This window comes from Lissotriton helveticus, chromosome 5_1, assembly GCF_964261635.1.
Source record: "Lissotriton helveticus chromosome 5_1, aLisHel1.1, whole genome shotgun sequence".
NCBI classification, from domain to species: Eukaryota; Metazoa; Chordata; class Amphibia; order Caudata; family Salamandridae; genus Lissotriton; species Lissotriton helveticus.
In genome coordinates this window covers 779,914,486-779,937,471 of record NC_136065.1, presented here as the reverse complement: position 1 = coordinate 779,937,471, position 22,986 = coordinate 779,914,486, and the positions used below count along the sequence as shown (strand labels likewise).

The window sequence follows — 22,986 nt, the reverse complement described above, 5'->3', positions numbered from 1 at the left end:
TCATGAAAAGACTGTTCTGCGTTTGCTTTGTTGAAAAAGTCACACATTGTTTTTTGCCAACTGGAGATCTAGTTTAAAGTGATTAGATCTTTGCATTTCTATATTCCTACTTATTGTGCTAAAAACCATCACAGAATGAACACAGCAATAGAAGACCTTAGGGATATTGATACTTTTAGAAATGCTTTGTGGATAAATGGCTAGGAACAGCATTTTTTGTGTTTTGCTAATACTTTTGGCTACATTTGACAAATCTTCACGAAACTGTCCAAAAAAAGTTCATCCACCTCAGCTCCTTACTGAAAAGTTTTGAGGTAATCTGTCAAGCTAGGGCTAAGGCAAAGGGGTGGTCCCAAATCCCTATGCAATTTCCATAGGGAAGTTTAGACAATAATAAAGAAAATCTCTAAACAGAATTACATCAAATTTGGCAGAAAGAGTGCTTTTTGTCATTTGGCGTGAATCTGTTTAGCTATTTTTAATAAAACAGGGTTACAAAAATAGATATATCTGGATTGTTAGTCCTGCAAGAGTTCTGCAGGACCCCAAATTATAAAATGAGAGCAATCTGATTGGTCGCACGGGCTTTTTTTCCATCAGCCGACTGGGTCCTGCAGTACCAAGGAATGTAATTGGCTGACCACAACATGAAGAAAAATGTTACAGCCACCATTACAGGACACATGCACTTGGTCCCTGTGTCCCCAGAAATTAAATTAATAACGGTATATGGGGGCAGGGTAGGGGTACGCTGATAGCCTGGCCTATGTGAGGGCTTCTCCAGTCACCAAAATGAAATATAATTTTTTCAGCATGCTGGTCCCATGGTACTCTGGCGAGAGCCTTTGACAGCTCCCGTGGGAGTTTGCAGGCCTAGCAAAGTCCCCCATACGGTCCAATGTCCCTCATATGGTCCCATGGGACCCAGCGCATCCCCCTTGAGCTCCCATGGAATGGATAAAAATAAAATAAAAGAGGGAATGGTAATAACATATTTGTTTATGTGTACAAAACCTTGGAATTTTACTTAAAAAACCAGAGGTTAAAGTGACTTTATAGTTAGCTGAAAATATCAGTTAAAACATAATATTTTTAACTTAAAAAAAACCCGGCATTCACAAATGACAGTTACATGCAGTAACTATAACTTGTACACTCGCCATGCAGTGGTGAAGCCCTTACACATGGCCTCACATATTAAATTACTCAGGACATGTTCTATGATATCACTGATAACTGAAATTACACCCTTAATGACATCACTGTCCATGGCATGATCTTTCAATTCAATATTTAATGGTACCGTATCAAATGATTTATGAATAGGTGCATGACACTTTTTGAGTTTCATTCATTGGTTGATTTTCTTTCCTTACAGATAATTCTCAGCTGCTTCACCCATCAATACAGCCAGATCTAACAGCTAATGCTGGTATTTATCGAGGTCATATGTATGCTCTGCAGGACTCTGCTGATAAGATCCCCATGACAAATTCCCCTCTGCTGGACCCACTGCCCAACCTGAAGATCAACGTTTACAACTCTTCGGCAGGGTCCTCTCCGAGGTTGCACAGTGTCAATGATCTGCTGGAAGCCATGCCCAATATTGGCATCTATCCTGGAGAGAGTATCATGAACTCAAGAAACAAAACCATCAGCTCACAACATCAGCTGACGCTGACGCGGGAGTCAGGGAACAGTGTTACAGGCACCGTCGGCTGCCTAGGAGGAAGACTAACTATCCCAGACACTGGTAAGTTGGAAGTGCCTCTGTACAGTCATCTCAGCATCACAAGTCAGTGCTTTAAGGTTAAAGCACACTTGTAAATAGTGGATATCAAGACCCCAACTGCTACTAAACATCAATCTCAATCTTTGTGTCGCAAAGTAAGGATGTTCTGCTATGTCCTGCTGCCATGAAATCAATAAGTAGTCTGTTGTAGCATTTCCTCACCATGTGGCGTTGCTAGCACTGCCCCAACCAGTACACAAAGAATGAAATTCATGACATAGGAGAACTTGGACTATCGTCATATTAAGTAAGTATGCTGGATTAATAAACTCCCAAATATTCAACTCTGAATAGTTGTTTGCACCATTAGTGATCTAATTTCGAGGCTGATCTAATGTTTCGTCATGTAACATCAAGACCTGAACCTAATGGACGCAAACTGAAAGAGTACATTATTTTCCATTCAGTCAACCATAATCATCCAGATTCGCTATAACTAGTCTATGATACTATTCCATCTATCCATCAACTTTATTCGAATTTTAAATAAAAATCATAGAAATATACAAACAATAAATAATACTATATACAAAAAGTAAAAAATATATAATTTTAAAACTACAACATTCTCCATCAGGTACAAAATGCATGGAATGCATAACAAAAACAATTTTTCTAAAATCACGTAGTGATAAAAGGAAAACTCCCATGAACGCAACCAGGTAAATGCAACTGCAAAAAAAAAAAAAGTATGTAGAACAAACAGAAGTAGAAGTGGGGGGATAGAGCATTTTCGGTGGCAGCAAGCAAGTTTTGGAATTCCCTACCCCTTGCTCTCAGATCTATGCCCCGTCTGCTCCCCTTCAGAAAAGCCCTTAAAACCTGGCTTTTCACGGTCTAGCTTCTAGCTGGAGTTTCTGTCTCTTTCTACTTTCCTGGGTATGGTTGGCTGATCTCTAGCACCTTGATGCCTTCGGGTGACTGCTGCACTTTAAAAATCTCAAATCAAGTCTTATGCACATAATCTCAGTACCCCTGAGAGACACTATGTCACACAAAGACATTGAGGGGCCAATTATGATGTCAGGCAGACTTGCGTGTGCCCGACACGTCTCGTAAACGGGACCGACCGACCTCTGGTCGGTGGTCTTAAATGTCTGATTAGGATGCGAACAAATACTGTTCGGTCACAATCTAACATTTCCCTATGGGAGCATGTGTTACGGCCGTAACCGTAGCACATTCTCCCATAGGAAAATAGGAGGTGGTGTTAATCTCTGCAACCCATGGCTTGCATCTCAAGACGCCTTCCACAGGGTGCAGAGATTAACAGAGGGGGAAACATAGGTGCCCCCTCGGACCCAACTGGAGTCCGCACATACAAGGGGGCCCTGCTACGGGCCTCTGAGCATGCTTTCTAACAGTGTTTCCACGTCGGAAAGGCCGGCATGGAAACCCTGCCGAAAACTGTGCATCTTTATCCCAAGGGAGGAAAGACCACCGCTCATTGAGCCCATCGGAAGCCAGCTGGAATGACCAGCCGGTTTCAATTCTGACCAACTGATAAGGGGGCGGAATTGAAACCGACGATGGCGGTTGGGTACTTTCCGACCACCATCGTAATACCCCCATAGTGAGTGTTGATAAAAGCTGCAAGAATAAAAGTGCTGGTCTTGCCTGTCTAAGATTCAGGGACAACAGGAGCGGCATTAAGAATTAGTAATGAAGAGCATTAAATCTCGGGCGAATAAAAACAATGTGCAACATATCACATACAGAAATATTGTCACACACACACACAGGGGTTGGGCTTTTTGAACCAACTTCTGTTTGGATGCAACAGCTGGTGAAACATGCCCAGTCTAAAATAGATCACCAACAGATAGTGGTGGCTAGACATTTCCAAGTTGAGATAGGGTTCCAACCCATTTACCGACTTCACCAAGATATACTGTTGCATAGAACTCTTTGGGGAGGGGGAAGCCTCGCGACCAGCTACCACCCTTAGAAAAAAAAGCCTGCTTTAACCAGACAGTCTCATCTTTAACAATCCTGCGAGGGTCATGGAAGAGCTCTGATCTTCTCAGCTCTTTCAAATTGAACATGATGTATTACAGCCATGGGATATGCAGCATATTATCCAGGCCCATGTAATCATCAATCATTAACTTGTTTAGCTTTAGCTCATCCTTCAGCCAAATAATGAGCCAAAGCAAAAGGGGGCGAAGGCTTATGAGGTTTGAAATATAACCCAGGCCTAACTCTTCATGAACAATCTCAGAGGGGATACCCTGTGTATCATACTATTCAGTCAGTTCTTTGGTTGTCAGTTGAAGTTGACCAATAACTTTGACTTCCCCTCTGTCATCCAAATCCTGAAATCCTGATTGACTGAGGTCAATACTCATTTGTGATTGCACTTTGTATTTTGTGTATGAAAGGGCTATAAAGTGTGTATTAAAACAATGTAAGATTTGTATTTACATTCTACCATACACGTCTGTTGCCCTAATCCCTTAATTTCTGTGAGTTAGTATATGAGCTGTGTCATCCGTATGTAATGCCACTCTTGTTATAAAAAGATTTTATTTTGATTATCTTTGTCATTCTGTTCATAGGCGTGAGCCTTTTGGTGCCACATGGAGCGATACCACAAGGGAAGTACTACGAAATGTACTTGATGATCCACAAGCGGGAAACCACAATGTAAGTGATAATGAGGTTGCACAGCCGTTTTGAGTGCAGATAGCTGTTAAAGAGCTGTCCCACTCCTCATGCAATAAGGTTTCTTGATGTGTTTAGGTGCTGTGCGTTCGAGCGGGTACAATCTCCGACTTTACCTGTGTCCAGTAATTATGGGATGTGTATCAGTTGATCTTCTGTTGTCTTTTTTTTTTTTTAATAATGTAGTGAAAACTTTTGATTACATGGCTTTCGGTTCACTGCAATGACCACACATCACAAAATAATGGTTTTGAATGTAGATCAGGTGATGCCATTGGTGTTTTATTCGCTGCTGTGAACACATTCTTGAAAGATAGGTCCCAACTCACAATGGTCTTGTGGAAAAAATTAAATTTGTCCTCTAAGATTACACTTCAGATTGGGACATATTTTTGGCAATTATGGGATCTAAAACAACCATGTACTGCTCACAGGAATATATGAAAGTCCTAGATTTCCAGGAGTTATCAAATTACTCAAAATGTACACTTGAAAGAATTCTACCACATGCAAAGTTTCAATTAAGCAAACCTAACGCAAAAGCAGTATTGCAAGCTGAACTCTGGTCTTCTCTCCTCCACCACCCAGGAATCGTGCTGACTCAGAATTTCAAAATAACGCATTTTTAATGGTTTTCAGTATACCTATCTGTAAGAGGTATTCACATACCAATAAATGTTTATGTTTGCTGAATTTCAGCTAAGTTTATATTTTCCTCACCCAGGAACAACCGCAATGCTGTCCATACATCTGAACCACAGCAGCAGCCCTGCCATTAAAGGAGAACATTTGCCCTTTTAAGTCCTTCCTTCAAATGTGAAACATGACCAATCCTAATCATTAACTATGGATTGGATCTTGCATCCACAAAAAAGTCAAACTTTGAACCTAGGTTTAACTGAGGTTCAAACTCAATACTGCCTGGCTCTATTTCTGAAAAAGCCTGAAGACTCAACTATCCAGATCATATGTGAAATACTAGAATTTATGCCTATTATTCTCTCAACTGTCCATTTTTCCTTTTCTTTAACATAGTGCTTTCTTGTTCCTTGTGAAGTGCTCCACAGCTAAATGCCAGGTCAACAGTATATTAATACCCAAATGAATAAAACTAGAGACTTCAAAATGGATCTGCAACCAGTCCCTTAAGAAATAGTAGCTCGCTGTGTGTATTGCCTCAAATTTAGTTTATATATACTGCTTTCATCATTCCCCTGCTAATCTCTACTGACTTAAAGCTTTTCACAAGCAAGGCATGTAAAGTATTTAACGAGCAGTACTCTTGTACTCCGAATGCTTTTGTAAATAAGTGTGAAAGTGCACATTTCTTCTCGCTCAGAGGTACACATACTTGTTTTTGCATTATTTGCTAAGTCGTACCTTTTGTTGCATTCACATACATTTTGGAAGTAATTTCCTACCCAGTAAAACCCTGCAAGCTTACTCATGTAAAAGACTATAGTAACTAGTTTCAGTTGAGAAAGAAAAGGGTCATCCAGATTTATTTATGAGGGAAATTTAGGCAAATCGAAGGCAAAAAACCATGATACATACATTTACACATTTTTGTAAACCAGTCTTAAATCATTTCTCATCTGCTGCAATACGTGCAGCTTATCTTCTTTCATTCACTGGAGTGGAAAAACATGGAGACAACCATTTTGAGTTCATTGATGCGAACACACGTGAAACCATATGTTCAATTCATTACATTTAATTCTCCTGCTTTCTTGTATTTGTGTATTCAATGCCATGGATGCATGGATACTTCTGCTTTTTTTAAATAATGATATAGGCACACATGGTGAGTTTGTGTTTATTATACAGTGCAGGGGTTGTCTTCAGCAGTTTCCTGGCCTCCATTCCAGCAGCTTTGAACTTTGCACTAGGACTGGGTTGGGACTACGTCTTTCAATCTTCCGAGCGGCAAGTCAGGGCCAGAGAGTGGAACATCGCGCTCACAAGCGCATTCAAGATCCCGCAGCACGGGTCGCGCCCTGGCGTGCGCCCATGCCAAGATCAGGTCAAGACGGGTCCGTCTGCGCCTGTTCGTGGCCGTTTGAGGTTCAACTGGGTCCACTCTCTGTTGAGGACTTTTTCTTTGCACTAGTACTTTGATTGCGGTAGGTGAGTGCCTCAATATTCATATATCTTGGACAAACGTAAAGCCTCTGGATATACCACAGAGAATAAAAAGTATAGATACTATGGTTGAGCGAGCCATGTAGGTTGCCACAAATGAGATTGCTTTAACAGAGTGAAGATCCTCTATGGAGCAGGGGAGAGGGCCTGATAAGGCAGTTCATGGCACCAGTATGCCTGTGGGCGAATCATGAGGTTTTACAGTGAAATTGACATCTAGGTCTGATGGTGAAATATGCATTTCCAGCTGTGAAATTGGAGGCAGCCGCCCCATAGCTGCTCAGGATAATTCTAGTGTTTGCCAGGTACCAACCAGTCCAACAAGTGTAAACTTGCCTCAAGGACCGGTTGTCAAACGTAAAAAGATTAGTAGATGCGCATCCCGGGTGACCAAAAACATACCAAACAACCCAGCAAGGGGGTGGATCCAATAAACATGCGACTGCCAAGCATTGAAAGGGTGTGCAAAAAACCTGTGCATTTTTACATGCGTAACTCAGCCCAATTAAGGAGTGATTGACTGTCATGGAGGTGCAGTTACAAAGTCTAACTCAGTCCTATGCCAAAATAACTTTACTGACGGCACTTATGTGCGTGCTTGTTGTCATGAGTATCACAAGAGTGTGGTGAGAAATCCCTCTTCGACAGCAGTAGTAACACAGAATGCCCGTCATACTAATCAGTTACAATCCTAGCACCACCAGTTTCATTCCTTCAAGTACAGGCTTTTATATTGACTCTTTGTTGAAACCAGCAGATGTGTCTACCCCCAGTGGCTTGACCATATGTGTTGATATTGGCAGTAGTCCCTCCATTGGCTTAGTATCTATAAAAACTTTAATGCTGCACAGTGTAACGAGATCCTAATGTTGCGCTGGGTCCGTTGGGTGGGACCATCATTATAAGACATAACGGAAGAGGCCCGGTGCCTGACTCTGGACTGTGGGGTTTGCGGTTTGATCCCCTGTGCCAGCGGCAGGTTAGCCCAGTACCATGTGACTCTGGGCAGTAGCTTGCTTAATCTTCCCGAGGGCCCCCAGCGCCGGGACACCACTTCGGAGGTAGCTGTGCGCTTTACAAATACTGGTATTTAATTTCACTGCATTGTTGTGAATTTCAGACATCCATCTAGCATAAGGAAGCTATTAAAATCATATATGGAGGGTTCCTCACCTAAGACAGGCATTGTTACACTACCTTTTGGTTATTATTACAAACCCCCAATGCAGGCAATGTGTCTGCCTTTATTTGGTCGCCAGTCTCAGCCAAAATGGGGTTTAGAATGTAACAATAGGTATGCAATCCTATCAGTGCTTACTGAGATGCAATGTGACCAGGTCGTTTTTGAAGAATGCTTTGTCAAATGGGTCTGTGGTCGTGCCTGAACGCCAGTTCTAAGTTTACCTATTTTTACTATGAAAATGGCCCCTCATGACAATTTTAAACATTGCAGGTCTTCACTCCAAGGTATATCTCCCAGAGTGGCAACTATTTATAAGAAGTTATGATATCCTGCTGTTTGCAGGACAATTGGGATCCCAACCCTATTGTATTTGACGGACTCCTATTTTAATATACTGCCCACTCTATCTCATTCTCACCTTGTATCGCCCCATTGTTGGAGTGTGGCAATCTGTGCAGAGTCCAGGCAATGGGGATACAAACCACCTACGGACTTACCAGTATTCTGGCTCCCGCAGGGTCGTAGTCTTCAGGGTTCAGCTGCCTCGGTGTAGTGGGGACCTGGAGAAAGGGATCCACGCCAAAGACTGTCAGGGAGAAGCTGATTTGGATGAGTATGCACCTCAAATCCATAGTTTCCGACCACTCGAGACAGGCGGTCGGACCACGATGGTCGTGTAGTGTAGTTCCTATTTTCCCAATAGGCTCTGCGCATTGGAATAGTACCTACAGCAGTAAAGGCCTAGGCCAGACGTTAACTAGGTCTACTACTGTCGATACTAGACTTAATTTTTGGGTTTGCCAGCTAAGCTCAGAGTTCGCTAGAAACTTTCTCGAATGTTCAAGGAAGGATTAACTTCCCTGATTAGACAAGAAGGGATTTAGTTTCTGACAACCATAGAACATGACAACTTTGCTCTCCCCTAATCAAGAGTCAATCTCAAGAGTCGTGTGAGCACAAGGCAATTATTTTACTCAGTCAGTACGTGCATTCTTAGTCTCATCAGAATGTAGAGAAAAGGAAGAGACGGGCGTGTTCAATAAAAGGTGTTATTTATTGATCAGTCTCTTTTCTCGTACAAGAGAAATGGATCGATATTATTGCGATACTTATAGTTAAGTAAAGTGCATACATTAGAAGCAATAGTATAAAATAATACTGTAAAAACATTGATATGGTTTCTGAGCCATATGATGTTTAAAATGATTAAAATATATTTACATACACATATACATTTGACTAAACGTACTCAACTGGTGTTTCTAAATACGCCTACCCCGTGTACCTGACCTAAGTCTAATGCGTGGGCGGGAATAGAAAGTTACAGTTTAAGTTAAGTTTGTTTTTGCCAAGTGAATAACTAAAGAATTCTCTAGGAGGGGTTATTCAGTTCTGTACCTGGAATTTAGGATGAATGAGGAATGGTATCTCTTTCTCTGCTCTCGATATTCCAGGCTGCCTGCGAGGGCTACCCGGAAGCGCCGGTGCTGGGTCTCTCGGCTTGAGATAGCAGCGCGTCTCTCAGCGCGTCAGGAAGGCGGGGCTGCTGCCTGCGGGGTCTGCTTCTGCTCTCGGCTTCGGCAAGTATGGCTGCTCCGTCTTGTCACCACGCGTGTGTTTTGCATAGGGCAAGATCGGCAATATTTATACCTTAAAGGTGCCGGGATTGACGTAAGGATGGACATAGGTACGTCAATAAAGATGTCATACGACTTGCTCGTTAGCACATTCTTTACTAAAGTTCTCTGTGAAATCAAAACAATGGCCGCACGGATTATCCAGGTTGTCATAGGTTTGATTTGTTATGAGAACGTCGTATGCCTTATCAGGGGCTGGAGGAATGTCGCTTGTCTAATTAGATCTCAAGCGTTATGACCTAATCAGATAACACGTTCCTGTGCCGTAGTGTGACTGCGTCAGATAACGGTATCTGCATCATGGGGAATTTCTTGCCTCATGGGCTGACTGTTAGTTAACTAGCTAGGTAGTTTAACCAGAATAGGGTCAGGAATAGGGGGATCGATTCAGAACCTATAGAAATACACGACACCCACTCCACGCTAACTATGGTCATATCTACTAATCTATGCATAGTATAACATAGTACAACATACTATAGAGTATAGTGTATACCTTACCACCCCAAAATACATAAATGCATTTTGAAATTTTCAAATATACTGAAAAATTGCAGTCATATATATCGTATGCACTTAAGCTATGAATCAAATGCAAAAGTAAACACGCATTGTTATGCATTATTGTTTGTTGGTATATGATAAATACACATGAAATGGCTCTTAATATGGCTATACAGAAAAAAAGTCGAAACCATTTCATCACATAAAATATATTGTGAACATACCAGTGGGCAGCTAAAGTCTATATAAAGTCTATAAAGAATCTAAAAAAATAGAAATCTTAGTTCTCTAGGAATAGTTTCTTACTTTAAGCAGAAGATCAGTGTCCCGGGAAAAAATATATAGAAAAATATTTTAGGGGCTTGCTGAAAAAAGTTGCTGTCCGTGAACTGGATTGTAATTGTTCATGTGACTTTATTTTTAAAGTTGAAGGCCGAATTCAGGGAACGCGTGTGCGAGTTTACTCAAAAGTCTCTATTTCTGTTCCGGAGAGAACATTATATCATTCAGGCTTTCGAAAAAACTGTCAACAGCTTCATGGGAAAGTTCCACTAAGTCGGAAATAGGGGTAACCATGCATTCATGCGCATGATTGTCTCCATTGACATTCTGATTTGCATTGCTGACAGAAGGTCGTACCTGTTCGATGCTGCTTTCATCTTGAACTTCACTACTCTTCAATCGCAGTGGTGAAGATTCCAGGAATGCCGTCATCAGAATTGGCAGCCTTTGAGGGCAGCACAGTGCGTGAACCTTGGTAGGAACCAACAGTGTATCTGCATCCACTGGCGCATCCGATTGTAGCGTCAGACAGGTGTCTAACACGCATTCTTCTCCGCATAGCAGACACCTTAGTACAGGTAAAACACACCTTTGCCACATTGGTCGAAATGATAGAAACCAAGTCATGTTTAGGTCTCTAAGCCGGGAGAGTCCCAGGATTTTTGATATCCGGTCCCGGTATCCAATGGCTAGGATCGTATCTTCCATTGTCGTGAGATTTTGTTCTGTGACATGGGTTGCCATAACGAAAAATAAGGACTAGGAATAGGATTCCTGCAATTAGTCCTAGGATCAGGGGAAGTCCGCCAAAAATCGAATGGACGAAGTCTGGAAAAATACCCAGTATGGCTTTGAATGGTGTTAATGCCATCGAAAATACTGTCTTAAATACCTTTGAGACCCCTGTGGTATCAGAAATATTTAAGATTTCGCTCAGGATTTCCGCGAAATGTACGGGGGAATTGGTTGATAATAATGTATGTATCTCTGCAGTCGTCCTTGCGACTTGTAGATCATACGTTTCTTTAGATGACGTGAGCCTTGTAGGCGTCTGAAGAAGCACTGTTTTCATTCTGCTTAAAGTGTCTATTCGAATAGAAGTAATTTTCAGACCGGGCCATGCCCTTGCCTCCCTGTCTGGAAAGGAGCTGGGGAACAAAGAACGTCCACAGCACTTGACCTTCGCCGTCGTAGTGACGAGATAAGGAGTCCCGGGCATAAGACTACAGCATCTGCGGTCTACAATAAGAATGTAACTCCCATTATAGAGTCTTTGAAAGAATGGTTCTATTTCAGTTGCAGGTGCGCCTTGCTGGTGACATGAAAGGTTGTATGAATTCCCTTCACAGGCTCCGTGCAAACTAATACCGTTACACAGAAGCGTGCCGCTCAGTGACATAGCACAATTGTTGCCACTAAGAAACACTTTCTGTCCTTTGTTACTGACACATGCATGTGAATAGGGCAGGTTCCAAGTTGTTTTAAGGTACCCTTTTCCCAATTTCTCGTACATGCCAGCCTGTATATATTTTTGGCAGTATTGAAACCTGAAGGTTGAGATTGGAATATTTATGATTCCGTGGATTATCCATTCACTGACAGGTCGTTCTGACATTGTCATTGGTAATCTTTCTAGTTTTTCAATGCTCAAGATTGTATAATCAGCACCCTTCTGCGCCATACCGATTTGTCTATCAGTAAGGTTAAAGATTTGGAATAGTGACGTTGTGTTGATTAAACGCCAAGGCACATAGCCTGAACGCAGATTTTGTAACGTCCAGCCAAGCTGTACAATAGAACGCAATTGTGACTGACCATGTTGTAATAATAGTAAGTCTTGCGATAATATATCGATTGCTGAAGACACAATGCTGTCCAATGAAAAAATTCTGGAGGACAGAGTCATTAACCCATTGTCCACTACAGAAAGTGATTTTTCCAAATTAATACGGTCAATTTCCCGTATTCTTTCTGCTGTCTCAATTTGAGTAACCTTCCAGGCCTCATTGTATGCTGCATATACAGAGGCTGCTATGAAACGCTTTTGACGCTGTTTGCGTGGTCCCATTATGAAATCACGCAAGTCAGCACCATCAGTAAGTAAAGTTAGGTGTTGCTTAATTTCAGGCAGTGTGGAAATTTGTAGCCATTGAAGGCATAATTTGCCCACACTGTAGGTTGTTATTATCCCTGGGTGATGTCTTTGGGGATATCTAGGGTCTGGCCTGGTCATTTTGAAACCCTGTGTTTTATTCAGGAATCTATCTTGACAGTTATTTGTATCTGTGGGCCAGATCAACCATTGTTTCCAATCAGGATGTGTTCTGTTTTGGTTAAGTATATGGTTTATGTCTATTCCTTCATCTGTATCAGAGTTATTGCTAAACATTGTTGGCTTTGGAATAGATAGGTTATTTAAATCTTTGATTTTTGCTAGGCCAAGACAGGTGGTTTGTTGGACGGTATCATTTAAAAATATCATTTGTTCTGGGATCATGCAGGCTCTAAACAAAGCTTCTATACCCTGTACTTGCCATTCTTTTGTACCCCAAACACTTTTCAAATCAACATGTTTGTCCCAATAATCAAATCCAAAAGTATTCATTTTTTCAAAGAAAGAATCCGAATATATCAATTTTGTGTTGGTTATCATGGTTTTCATTCCTGTCTTGTTTGACAATTTGTAATAAAATGTTTCAGCATTAGTTATGTTAAAACCTGAAAAATATGAGTATTTGTCATATACGGTTCTAGAGCTCCCTTTTGGAGGTGTAGCACAATGTTCCCATTGATTATAATTTAAAACATTTCTAGGTTGTGCAGATTTATGCAAGAAATGGTTACCATAGTGGTTATAGCAATACATACTATCATAATTTGTAGAACCTTGCAAATAATCATGTTTTGTAAATTTAGCAGACATTACTAAGTCAGACATCATATTGTTTATACTTTCAAAGTCCCAATCATCAGCAAATGAGTTTGGTTTCGCAAAGTCACTCAAGGAGATCTTGATTTGGTGTGGATATTTCAGGATCTCGACCGGACCATAAATTTCATAGTCAGTGTTGTCCCAGGCTACCCCACCAGGTATTGGAATTGCTGTGAAGTTGGCTGAAGAAAGTTCTGAAGAAAGTTCTCGTTTCTCGACGTGTGAAGATGTGTGTGGTTTGAGGACCAAGTTGATGTTCTGACTTGCTGTGTCCATTTTAGCATATTTTCCCTCAATGAAGCGTCCCAAAGTAAATACCATGATGAGCCAAAGTATGAGGATAAATGCACCAAAACCCACCCAAAATTCAATCCATGGAGAAATCAGATATGTTTCTTTTAGTTGTTTCAAAAGTTCCTTCGCTTTGTCTTTAAAGGATTTTGATGATGGCTGTGTCTTTTGTTCGCTGAAACCGTCAGAGGAATCATCGAAGTTGATGAAGTAACCGGATGCAGTTCTGTCAATTGTTCCAATTGGTTCAGGATTTTCGTTTCTTGCATTTTCACTTGGTACTTCTGTATAGATTGGTGTGTCTCTACTAAATGTCTTTATTTGGGTTTTCAGAGGTCTAAGTTCTATTGCATTGTTGCATAGTCCTTGTTGTTCTTCTGTAGGCGTTTCGAATGTGATGAGCCTCTTTGATAGGACCTCTGTACTGGTAGCAAACCTTGGTGTTCTGCTACTTATTGGGAGTCCACTTGGCCTACTGTTTGTTATCGGCCACATGTTGTGGTTTTACCAGGTCGATGGATACAACTCGGTTCTCCTTTTTTCCAGCAAGTGGCGGTAGTACAACTGATCTTGTCCCGTTGACAGACAAGACAGGAACTGCTTTTCTGTAAGAAGGCCCAAATTCCTTCTTTACCGCGATCTTTTCCCTGACTAGATCCCCGACTTTTGGAATCCAGACAGGTCTTGCTGGGACAGGTGGTGATTCTTCAGTGGTTGTTGGCTGTTGTTTCAACTGTATGTTGCTCAGGTCTTTTCTTGTTTTGTTTAAGTCCTGCAAAATAGCCAAACGGTCTTTGACATCAAAGGTTTTTTCTATTACCACTGAAGTCTGACTATCAAGGTCAGAGATCAACATCCTAGTTCCGAATAATAATTCGTACGGACTGAATCCCTTCAGAGAATTTCTTGGCAAGTTATTTAGACTACGTTGGACACTTATTAGATGTTTGACCCACCCAGCTCCCGAACCTAATATCCTTTCTATTATAGATTGCTTTCTGCCTTGGTTTTTTCTTTACACCGTCCCATACCCTCAGGAAGGAAGTGAGAAGATTCCCGCTGGGCTGTGCTCATTTGGCCATGTTTCCCCCCCCAGGCTGGATTGCCTGAGAAAAAGAAAAAAATGGTCGAACGTAGCATGCTCTTAGCGTATATGCCATTTAGACTCGCAAATCTTGTATAACAGTCCGGACGTCAGCCGAGTGCTGTGGATCTACATTATAAGTGGGAACTAGCCTGTATATGTTAATCGCAAGCCATTCTTTTTAGTGGAGATGTTATCTGCCTTGATACGACGAGGTATTAAACTGCTTCTCTCCCCACTGCGATCTCTGTTGCAGTTTGGGCAGTTTTTTACAAACATGGTGTAGTGCAGGCTCATGCCTGGCCACCAGTACCGTGATTGTAATTCTTCCAGAGAATCTTTTAATTTAAGGTGTCTGTGACCCTCGCCCATGTGTGCGTCTGCGATTAACAAGTTTCTCCTGTCCATGTTTGGAATCACTCTATCCCCCACTCCAGGGATTCGAGCAAAAGGGACGGAGTTTGCATCAATTATGTATGTATAATTGAGTGGATAGTTGATCGGTAACGCTGAGCAGTCGCCTTTTGATGACGTTTTCACCGCCAGCAATGTTTCGCCGTCAATGTATTTTAATGTACGCTTTTTTCGATCTACGGGAGCCGATTTAGTGGCTGCCGCTGCGGCTGTCTCAGCCAATGAATTCCCCACAACGTGAACGCCATCACGTTGATGACTCAGTGAGTGAGTCACGTGAGTCTTTGGTAGTTCTTTCTTCAAAAGAGCTACTTGTTCCCAGAGAAGTCTCTGCTTTATTGGTGCACCTGTGTCATCTTTGTAACCGTTCTGAATCCATGTCTGCAAATCCTTGTTATATGCTTTGACGCAGAAATATGAATCTGACACTATAAGTGTCGGGAATTCGCGATCCGCATTATCTAGCGCCATTTTCAAAGCTAATATTTCAGTTTGTAGTTCTGAATTAGTTTCTACTGAGTGTGATTTTGTTAATAGAGGTCTTAGTTTACCTCCGTGCCACACTTCTTTTGTAATCTCACATGTGGGATTGTATGCATGTTCTCCCCAAACGGAGGGTTGAGCATGTCCGTCTGTATAGATTACACAGGCGTAATGTCTTAGAGGCAGAATGTCGATTGGCAGAGGATACGTTTTTTCATATTTTAGATTTTTCAATTCTTCTAGTTCTGGATCAAAGAAGTAGTATACTTTGTCCGTTGTGATTGAATTTACCCATTGCAACCAATCTGGATCCAATGTTGTTGTTGGTAAATTACACGGTGTTGTTAATGCCTCGAAGGCTGATTCAGCTGTTCTGACTGTGATATGTCGACCATCAGCTATGTCTTTTTCTCTAGCTATTGCGGTTTGAACTGCTTGAACCATTTTTCCTTTGTTGCTGAATCTCTGTTCAGCTTTTGTGTACAAATGTGATTTGAATGCAATTGGTACCTTTTCTCCCTCATTAGAGGTCAGGTATGTGTATCCGCATTTCCCTGGGATGACTCGGATCACAAGGTTGCGTGTATTATCACGGGTTTCTAATTTTGTTTTAATTAGCATGTCTGTTTGTAAGGATCTCAAAATTTCTGTGTGAGTTTGAGTCCAACTGGATCTTTTAAAGTCTGGTTTAATTAGATCGTAAAGGGGCTTGACCCTTTCTGCGTAATTAGCAATGTAAGTTCTTCCGAAATTTAGGAAGCCTAGAATTGACTGTAGGTTTTTTAGTGTTTTAGGAGCTTGGATTACGGCACATTTCTCTAGGAAATTGTCTGCCAGGCTTTTGCCTTCACTTGATAACTCATGTCCTAAGAATAGGACCGTCAGATGGGCAATTCTGGACTTTTTGAAGTTGAATTTGTAACCCTCTGCAGCGAAACCAAGTATTATGGTGTTCACTCTTTTCAAGTGAGTTTCCAAGTCATCATCTGTTAAGTAAATGTCATCGACATAAGATAATGCTTCATCATCATATAGTTGTAGTAATTCTGTTACTCTCGCTGAGAATACCCCCGGGCTGTTCTTGTACCCCTGGGCTAACCGACAGAATTGTTTTTGAGTGCCATTTACTGAGAAAGCTGTTAAATATCTGCTCTCTGGTGCTATGTTTTGACAAAAGAATCCATTGGAGATGTCCAAGGTTGTTTTGTATTTTTTGCGCACTATGTTATTCATTAGTGCAGCACTGTGTGAGTTTTGCACTGCAAAAGTTTTGCAACATGTGTTAAGGTGTCGGTAATCCAAAACTAGGCGATATGAATTGTCTGGTTTGGAGACCGGAAACAAAGGATTGTTCATTTGTGAGGTGCAAGTTTCAATCACCCCCTGGTATTCTAGCTGATCTAGTATTTCATTTACTTGTTTTTTAGCTTCTTGCTTAATTGGGTACTGCCTTTGTGCAGTTGGTTGTGATTTTAACTGGACTTTGTGAGGAGGAGAATCCTCATCCCATCCTACATGATTTTTATATAAAGCAGGTGCTAAGGCCACTGCCCACTTTCTAGCAAGTGTATATTTTTTATGAATCGGTATTTGATTCGAGAAGGCAGGCATAATTACCTCTTCGCCATGAGGGCACTCCCTGACAAACTCTGGTGGCCAGTCTTTTTCAGCTAGAAGGATGTCATAGCCTTTGGAGAGGTTATCCCAAAATAGTCCCCTAATTTTCCTAGTCTTATCTCCCTCTATACGTAATGTTATCTCGTATATTTTGTGGGGCTTGGTAACTCTGGTATCTGCAGTTTCCACTTGAAGGTATTCATTCGTGTCCACTGTCTCCAGATGATTCATAAGGACTTTGCGAGCTATGCTCACCTCTGCTGCGCTGTCTAGCATTGTCTGAGCCCACTCTCCGTTTTTCAATTGTGTCCTCAGTATTCTCGGCATTGTTAACTACCTTGATACTGGCTACCTTCTTTTTTGGAAATTGTGATTTCTTTTTCAGTTGAGCAGGTTCCTTGTCTTTGGACTTGGCGTGCTCTTCTGATCGTCCTCTTCTTTCCGATTTCTTCGAGGAATTCTGAAAAGATTGAGAGGGACGTGTATCAATGTCTTGATATCTATCAGGTTTTTTAATATTATCCCTATTTCTAAGGTTATATCTATTCCCAGAGGGTTCACTCTGAGGTGACCTTTGTCTCGGGTTTGGAGATTTCTCTCTTCGCCTAGGAGACCTTCCTCTGGACTGGAATTTCTTTTCTTTAGGATTGGATTGTTTGTTCCCATCCCAGTTCTTTTTTGGTGAATTATTATTATTATTAAAAAACAGTTTTTCTGGACTTGTAGTCAGTTGCGGTTTTACTGGTATTCCACCTAGACTATCTCTGCCTAGTTCTTCATAGGATTTTTCTATGATTCTGGCAATTTCAGCTGGTTGGTCTGCTATATCTGTCTCTTTTAACCTCTGGCGGATCGCCACGTTTGCTGCTTCACCCTTTATGTTGGCTAGTAATATAGCCGAGACCTGCTTGAAGTCTTTCAGTAATTTCATACCAAGAGTTAAAGCAGGTTCTGGACCATATTCATCTTGAATTTGTTTTAGCACATCTGGTATTACCGAAATGGATGGAACACCGTGCGTTTTTGTGTAGATGGAAGCAAAGACTGTACCCCAAGTGTCACAGTCCTCAATGTGTGGTGCGATTCCCATTGGGAGACATATAGTCAGAATCCTGTGTTTCTCTAGCGGGGTGGTGTCAGGAAACACTGCCTCTATTTGGGTGATTTTCTGTGCCAACCAGAATGGTATCTGTTCCCTTTTAGCTGGAACCTTACCTAGGCAGGATTGGATGTTCTGTGGTGTAATTTTATTTGTGTTCCCCTGGTGAGAGGTCAGCTGTGGTAGTTTAATCGCTGGCTGAATTGTAGAAGTCCGCATTACATACTGAACTAATTGTCTGTGAATTTTTAGTAGTTGTTTTAGCTGTATTAATAGCTCTGGTGCAGTCATCTCGTCGATGTCTGGATGTGGTGTGTATCCGGCTAAGACCGGCCACGTTGCTCCTGGTCTTCCTAAAGGACCGAGCCTTGTAATGTGATTATTATGTTTTAGGGCGCCATCAAATAAGAGCAAATGCTCTTGGAATTTGAGTGGTACTTCCACCTCCTCGAAAGGAGTGTACGTTTCAGGAGGTTCCTCTACTTTGTAATAGTGGAAGTACTTTGTTACAGCATTTGCTGCTGGAAAATGTATCCATGTATAGTATACCTCTGTCTGCCGATATTCGTGTGCCTCAATTACGAATATGACTGTGCCACCTCTAGGTGTCAGTCCATTTTCTATAAGTTTTAAGGTTATAGATCTCCTTTTGGCGACCTGGATGAGTATTATATCCGGGTCTGCTGCTTGCATGGTAGCATCAGCATCTGCTATTTCAGTAGCTAATCTAATTGCCTCTCTTTCTCCATCACTGTCTCCCATTTTACTGACAGGATGGTATTATTTTTATTTGCAGATCAGGTTTCTTTATGGAAACAGAGATTAGATGCACAATATTCTGGAACTGTTTTATCCTTCAACGTTGACTAGACCAAGAACCGTACATAGGAGTTCCCTCCTGCGAGGTTTTGGAGGATATAATAACCTTTCACCCACTCCAGACGTCTTTGGAGTATTTGGGAAAAGGGGTCTGAGTGAGAAAGCACGACTGAGTTACTCTAAATGTCTTACGTTAGTTTTATCGCCCTTTCCAAACGCGTTGGGCGCCATGTAGTGTAGTTCCTATTTTCCCAATAGGCTCTGCGCATTGGAATAGTACCTACAGCAGTAAAGGCCTAGGCCAGACGTTAACTAGGTCTACTACTGTCGATACTAGACTTAATTTTTGGGTTTGCCAGCTAAGCTCAGAGTTCGCTAGAAACTTTCTCGAATGTTCAAGGAAGGATTAACTTCCCTGATTAGACAAGAAGGGATTTAGTTTCTGACAACCATAGAACATGACAACTTTGCTCTCCCCTAATCAAGAGTCAATCTCAAGAGTCGTGTGAGCACAAGGCAATTATTTTACTCAGTCAGTACGTGCATTCTTAGTCTCATCAGAATGTAGAGAAAAGGAAGAGACGGGCGTGTTCAATAAAAGGTGTTATTTATTGATCAGTCTCTTTTCTCGTACAAGAGAAATGGATCGATATTATTGCGATACTTATAGTTAAGTAAAGTGCATACATTAGAAGCAATAGTATAAAATAATACTGTAAAAACATTGATATGGTTTCTGAGCCATATGATGTTTAAAATGATTAAAATATATTTACATACACATATACATTTGACTAAACGTACTCAACTGGTGTTTCTAAATACGCCTACCCCGTGTACCTGACCTAAGTCTAATGCGTGGGCGGGAATAGAAAGTTACAGTTTAAGTTAAGTTTGTTTTTGCCAAGTGAATAACTAAAGAATTCTCTAGGAGGGGTTATTCAGTTCTGTACCTGGAATTTAGGATGAATGAGGAATGGTATCTCTTTCTCTGCTCTCGATATTCCAGGCTGCCTGCGAGGGCTACCCGGAAGCGCCGGTGCTGGGTCTCTCGGCTTGAGATAGCAGCGCGTCTCTCAGCGCGTCAGGAAGGCGGGGCTGCTGCCTGCGGGGTCTGCTTCTGCTCTCGGCTTCGGCAAGTATGGCTGCTCCGTCTTGTCACCACGCGTGTGTTTTGCATAGGGCAAGATCGGCAATATTTATACCTTAAAGGTGCCGGGATTGACGTAAGGATGGACATAGGTACGTCAATAAAGATGTCATACGACTTGCTCGTTAGCACATTCTTTACTAAAGTTCTCTGTGAAATCAAAACAATGGCCGCACGGATTATCCAGGTTGTCATAGGTTTGATTTGTTATGAGAACGTCGTATGCCTTATCAGGGGCTGGAGGAATGTCGCTTGTCTAATTAGATCTCAAGCGTTATGACCTAATCAGATAACACGTTCCTGTGCCGTAGTGTGACTGCGTCAGATAACGGTATCTGCATCATGGGGAATTTCTTGCCTCATGGGCTGACTGTTAGTTAACTAGCTAGGTAGTTTAACCAGAATAGGGTCAGGAATAGGGGGATTGATTCAGAACCTATAGAAATACACGACAGTCGGGTCGACGGAAACACACATCGTAATCCGGATTGCGATCATAGATCCCTGTACTGTCCTATGGATTTGTTTTTCCTCTGGCCGTCATTTTGGCAGTAAGAGAGAGGCTGTCAGAGTAGCCCTTTCAGTGCTTGGTCAGGAGTGAAGGATGCATGCACCGTAATCCGACGGTCGGAGCGACCGCTTCCGACGAGACCACAGTGGTCGGATAACCTCCGACAGGACCGCGGAAGTCGATCTGACCGACATCGTAATCAGGCCCTAAGTGTGGAAACATCAACACCCACTATTGTAGCTGAATTGCATTTGAACCCTGAAAATTCTCCCATTAGCTACCTGTTTAATATTAGAGGGTGATGGGAACACTTGTTACTATTTCGTTTTAGGGCAGACATAATTAGATACTTACTCTGCTTCCCATAGGCGACCAGTGCAATCTTGAATCTAGACTGTGGCTGTGTAACAACATATATGGAAAATCATTGTAACATTTTATCCTTTTTGCAGTTTTTATAAGGTTCACTAAAATATTTTTTATTTATTTTATGAAATCCAGAGACCTTAGGCAATGTGTTCAAGGCTATCATTTCTTTCAACAGCTATCCAATGCTGAGACATGTTTTATGTAAACTGTTTCCTGAGTGCAGCAGTGCGATCTCGGGGCACAATGCACTTTGATTGAACATGTTTTTATTGTTCTCCCTTTTATATATTTGTATATTGATACATTATGTGTTATTACATTTGTATTTTCTGCCAGTTAATCAAAAAAGTCATGAAGTACCTGGATATATTATGTTTGTTTTTATCACACTTAAACACTTTAATGGCTGCTTTTGGAAATGAATAAAGTTATTTTGACTGACTACACAGTGCAGTGAATGCACACAGCAAATGAACATGAATATCAAGCTGAAATATTGGGAAAGTTATATTTAAAATACCAGAACTCTGGCGACTTTTTGATTACTGTAGTTTGTGCCACCTTATGTGACAACACTGGTAACACTGATTAACTGCCCTTTTTCCCCTCTTCTCTCTAGTTTACCTTCGGAGGGGACACAAACAGTTCTAAGTCCCATAGTTTCCTGTGGTCCCATGGGCCATCTGTTGTGTCGTCCAGTTATTCTCACCATTCCTCACTGTGCAGATGTAGCCTCCTCAGACTGGATTTTCCAGCTTAAGACGCAATCTCAGCAGGGGACCTGGGAGGTGAGGAGACGTACTCAAAATATTCTGCCGCAAAATAATGTGAAAAAACTGATTGTGAAATTTTACATTAGATCAGAAACATCATATACTGGATAGCTGTGTTAGAAACCTTCGAAAAAGTTCCATAGTCAATATTCCCACCATGTACCACTGCCAGATGAATGATGCAAGCACGCCCTCTGAATGTCCTTAGCTAGTCCAGACTTGGTCTCACCAAGAAAACAATTTTCTGGGCACTGAAATAAAAGTCTTGGAAGTAAATGAGCCTGAAGCTCCTCCTTTTAGGCCAACCATATATCATTAAGTCCATCTTGATACACTTTCAACTGGAGTCATCACTATATCTGATGTGCATCATACATGTTAGGACCAGAGGTTCTGATTACAGTATATCAATCATGAATTTGAAAAAGTGTGGGAAACAGAAGTAAAATATAATCACATTTAGCGTTTTGATGGCGAAAGGTTAAAGAGAGTGTAAATGTGGCCACAGGATGTGGCTCGTTCTTAGCCTCCCATTAGCTTCTGCGATGAGGAGGAAGCTTGCTGATTCTTTCCACAGGAGGTTTGATGTTTTATTTCGGTGGTGAATCAGACTGTTCCTGTGTTGAGAGCCAGAGGCGAGAATGCTCTTCAGCCAGCTGATATTCAGATAGGCTTGAGCTTATTTAGCCTAGTGGTGACTACTGAAAGCAGAGTTTTGAACAGATTAAGGGCCAGATGTAGGTAGCCTAATACCGGTCGGTAACGGCCGAAATGACTGAATTTCGGCCGTTACCGTCCGGTATTAGGCTTTTGAGATGTAGGTGGCCAATTTACAGAGTCGGTAATTTACCGAATCGGTATTTTGAGGAATCGGTAAATTACCGATTCCTTAAAATACCGAATCGCTAAATTACCAAAACTGCAATGTAGGGAGCATTCAAATGAGTGAATTGCATAGTTAAGGATTCGGTATTTACCACCAACTAAAAGTTGGTGGTAAATATCGAAAACATTTGAAAAAGCATTTTTGAGCATTTCCAAAAGTGCCATGTGGCAGACATACGTGTGCCACATGTGCACACATGCATGATTCAGGGGTGCAACACGGTGTCAATGTGACACCCTGCCACCTTTTATTGTGTTCCCCCATTACCAAATCGGTATTTACCGATTCGGTATATCCCATTAATTCCTATGGGCCTTATATGGACCTAATACTTACCAAATTTTTTCCTACATA

General features: G+C 41.5%; 1 protein-coding gene across 1 annotated transcript in view; it reads left to right on the top strand.

The window, feature by feature from the left end:
* The window catches only part of UNC5B (unc-5 netrin receptor B), a 388,353-nt gene that overhangs the window by 329,243 nt on the left and 36,124 nt on the right, over positions 1-22,986 (top strand). The window contains exons 10-12 of the mRNA XM_078643253.1: positions 1,379-1,753; positions 4,351-4,438; positions 21,593-21,761. Of these exons, the coding sequence (XP_078499379.1) occupies positions 1,379-1,753; positions 4,351-4,438; positions 21,593-21,761 (632 nt within the window). The remainder of the gene's footprint in view (positions 1-1,378; positions 1,754-4,350; positions 4,439-21,592; positions 21,762-22,986) is intronic.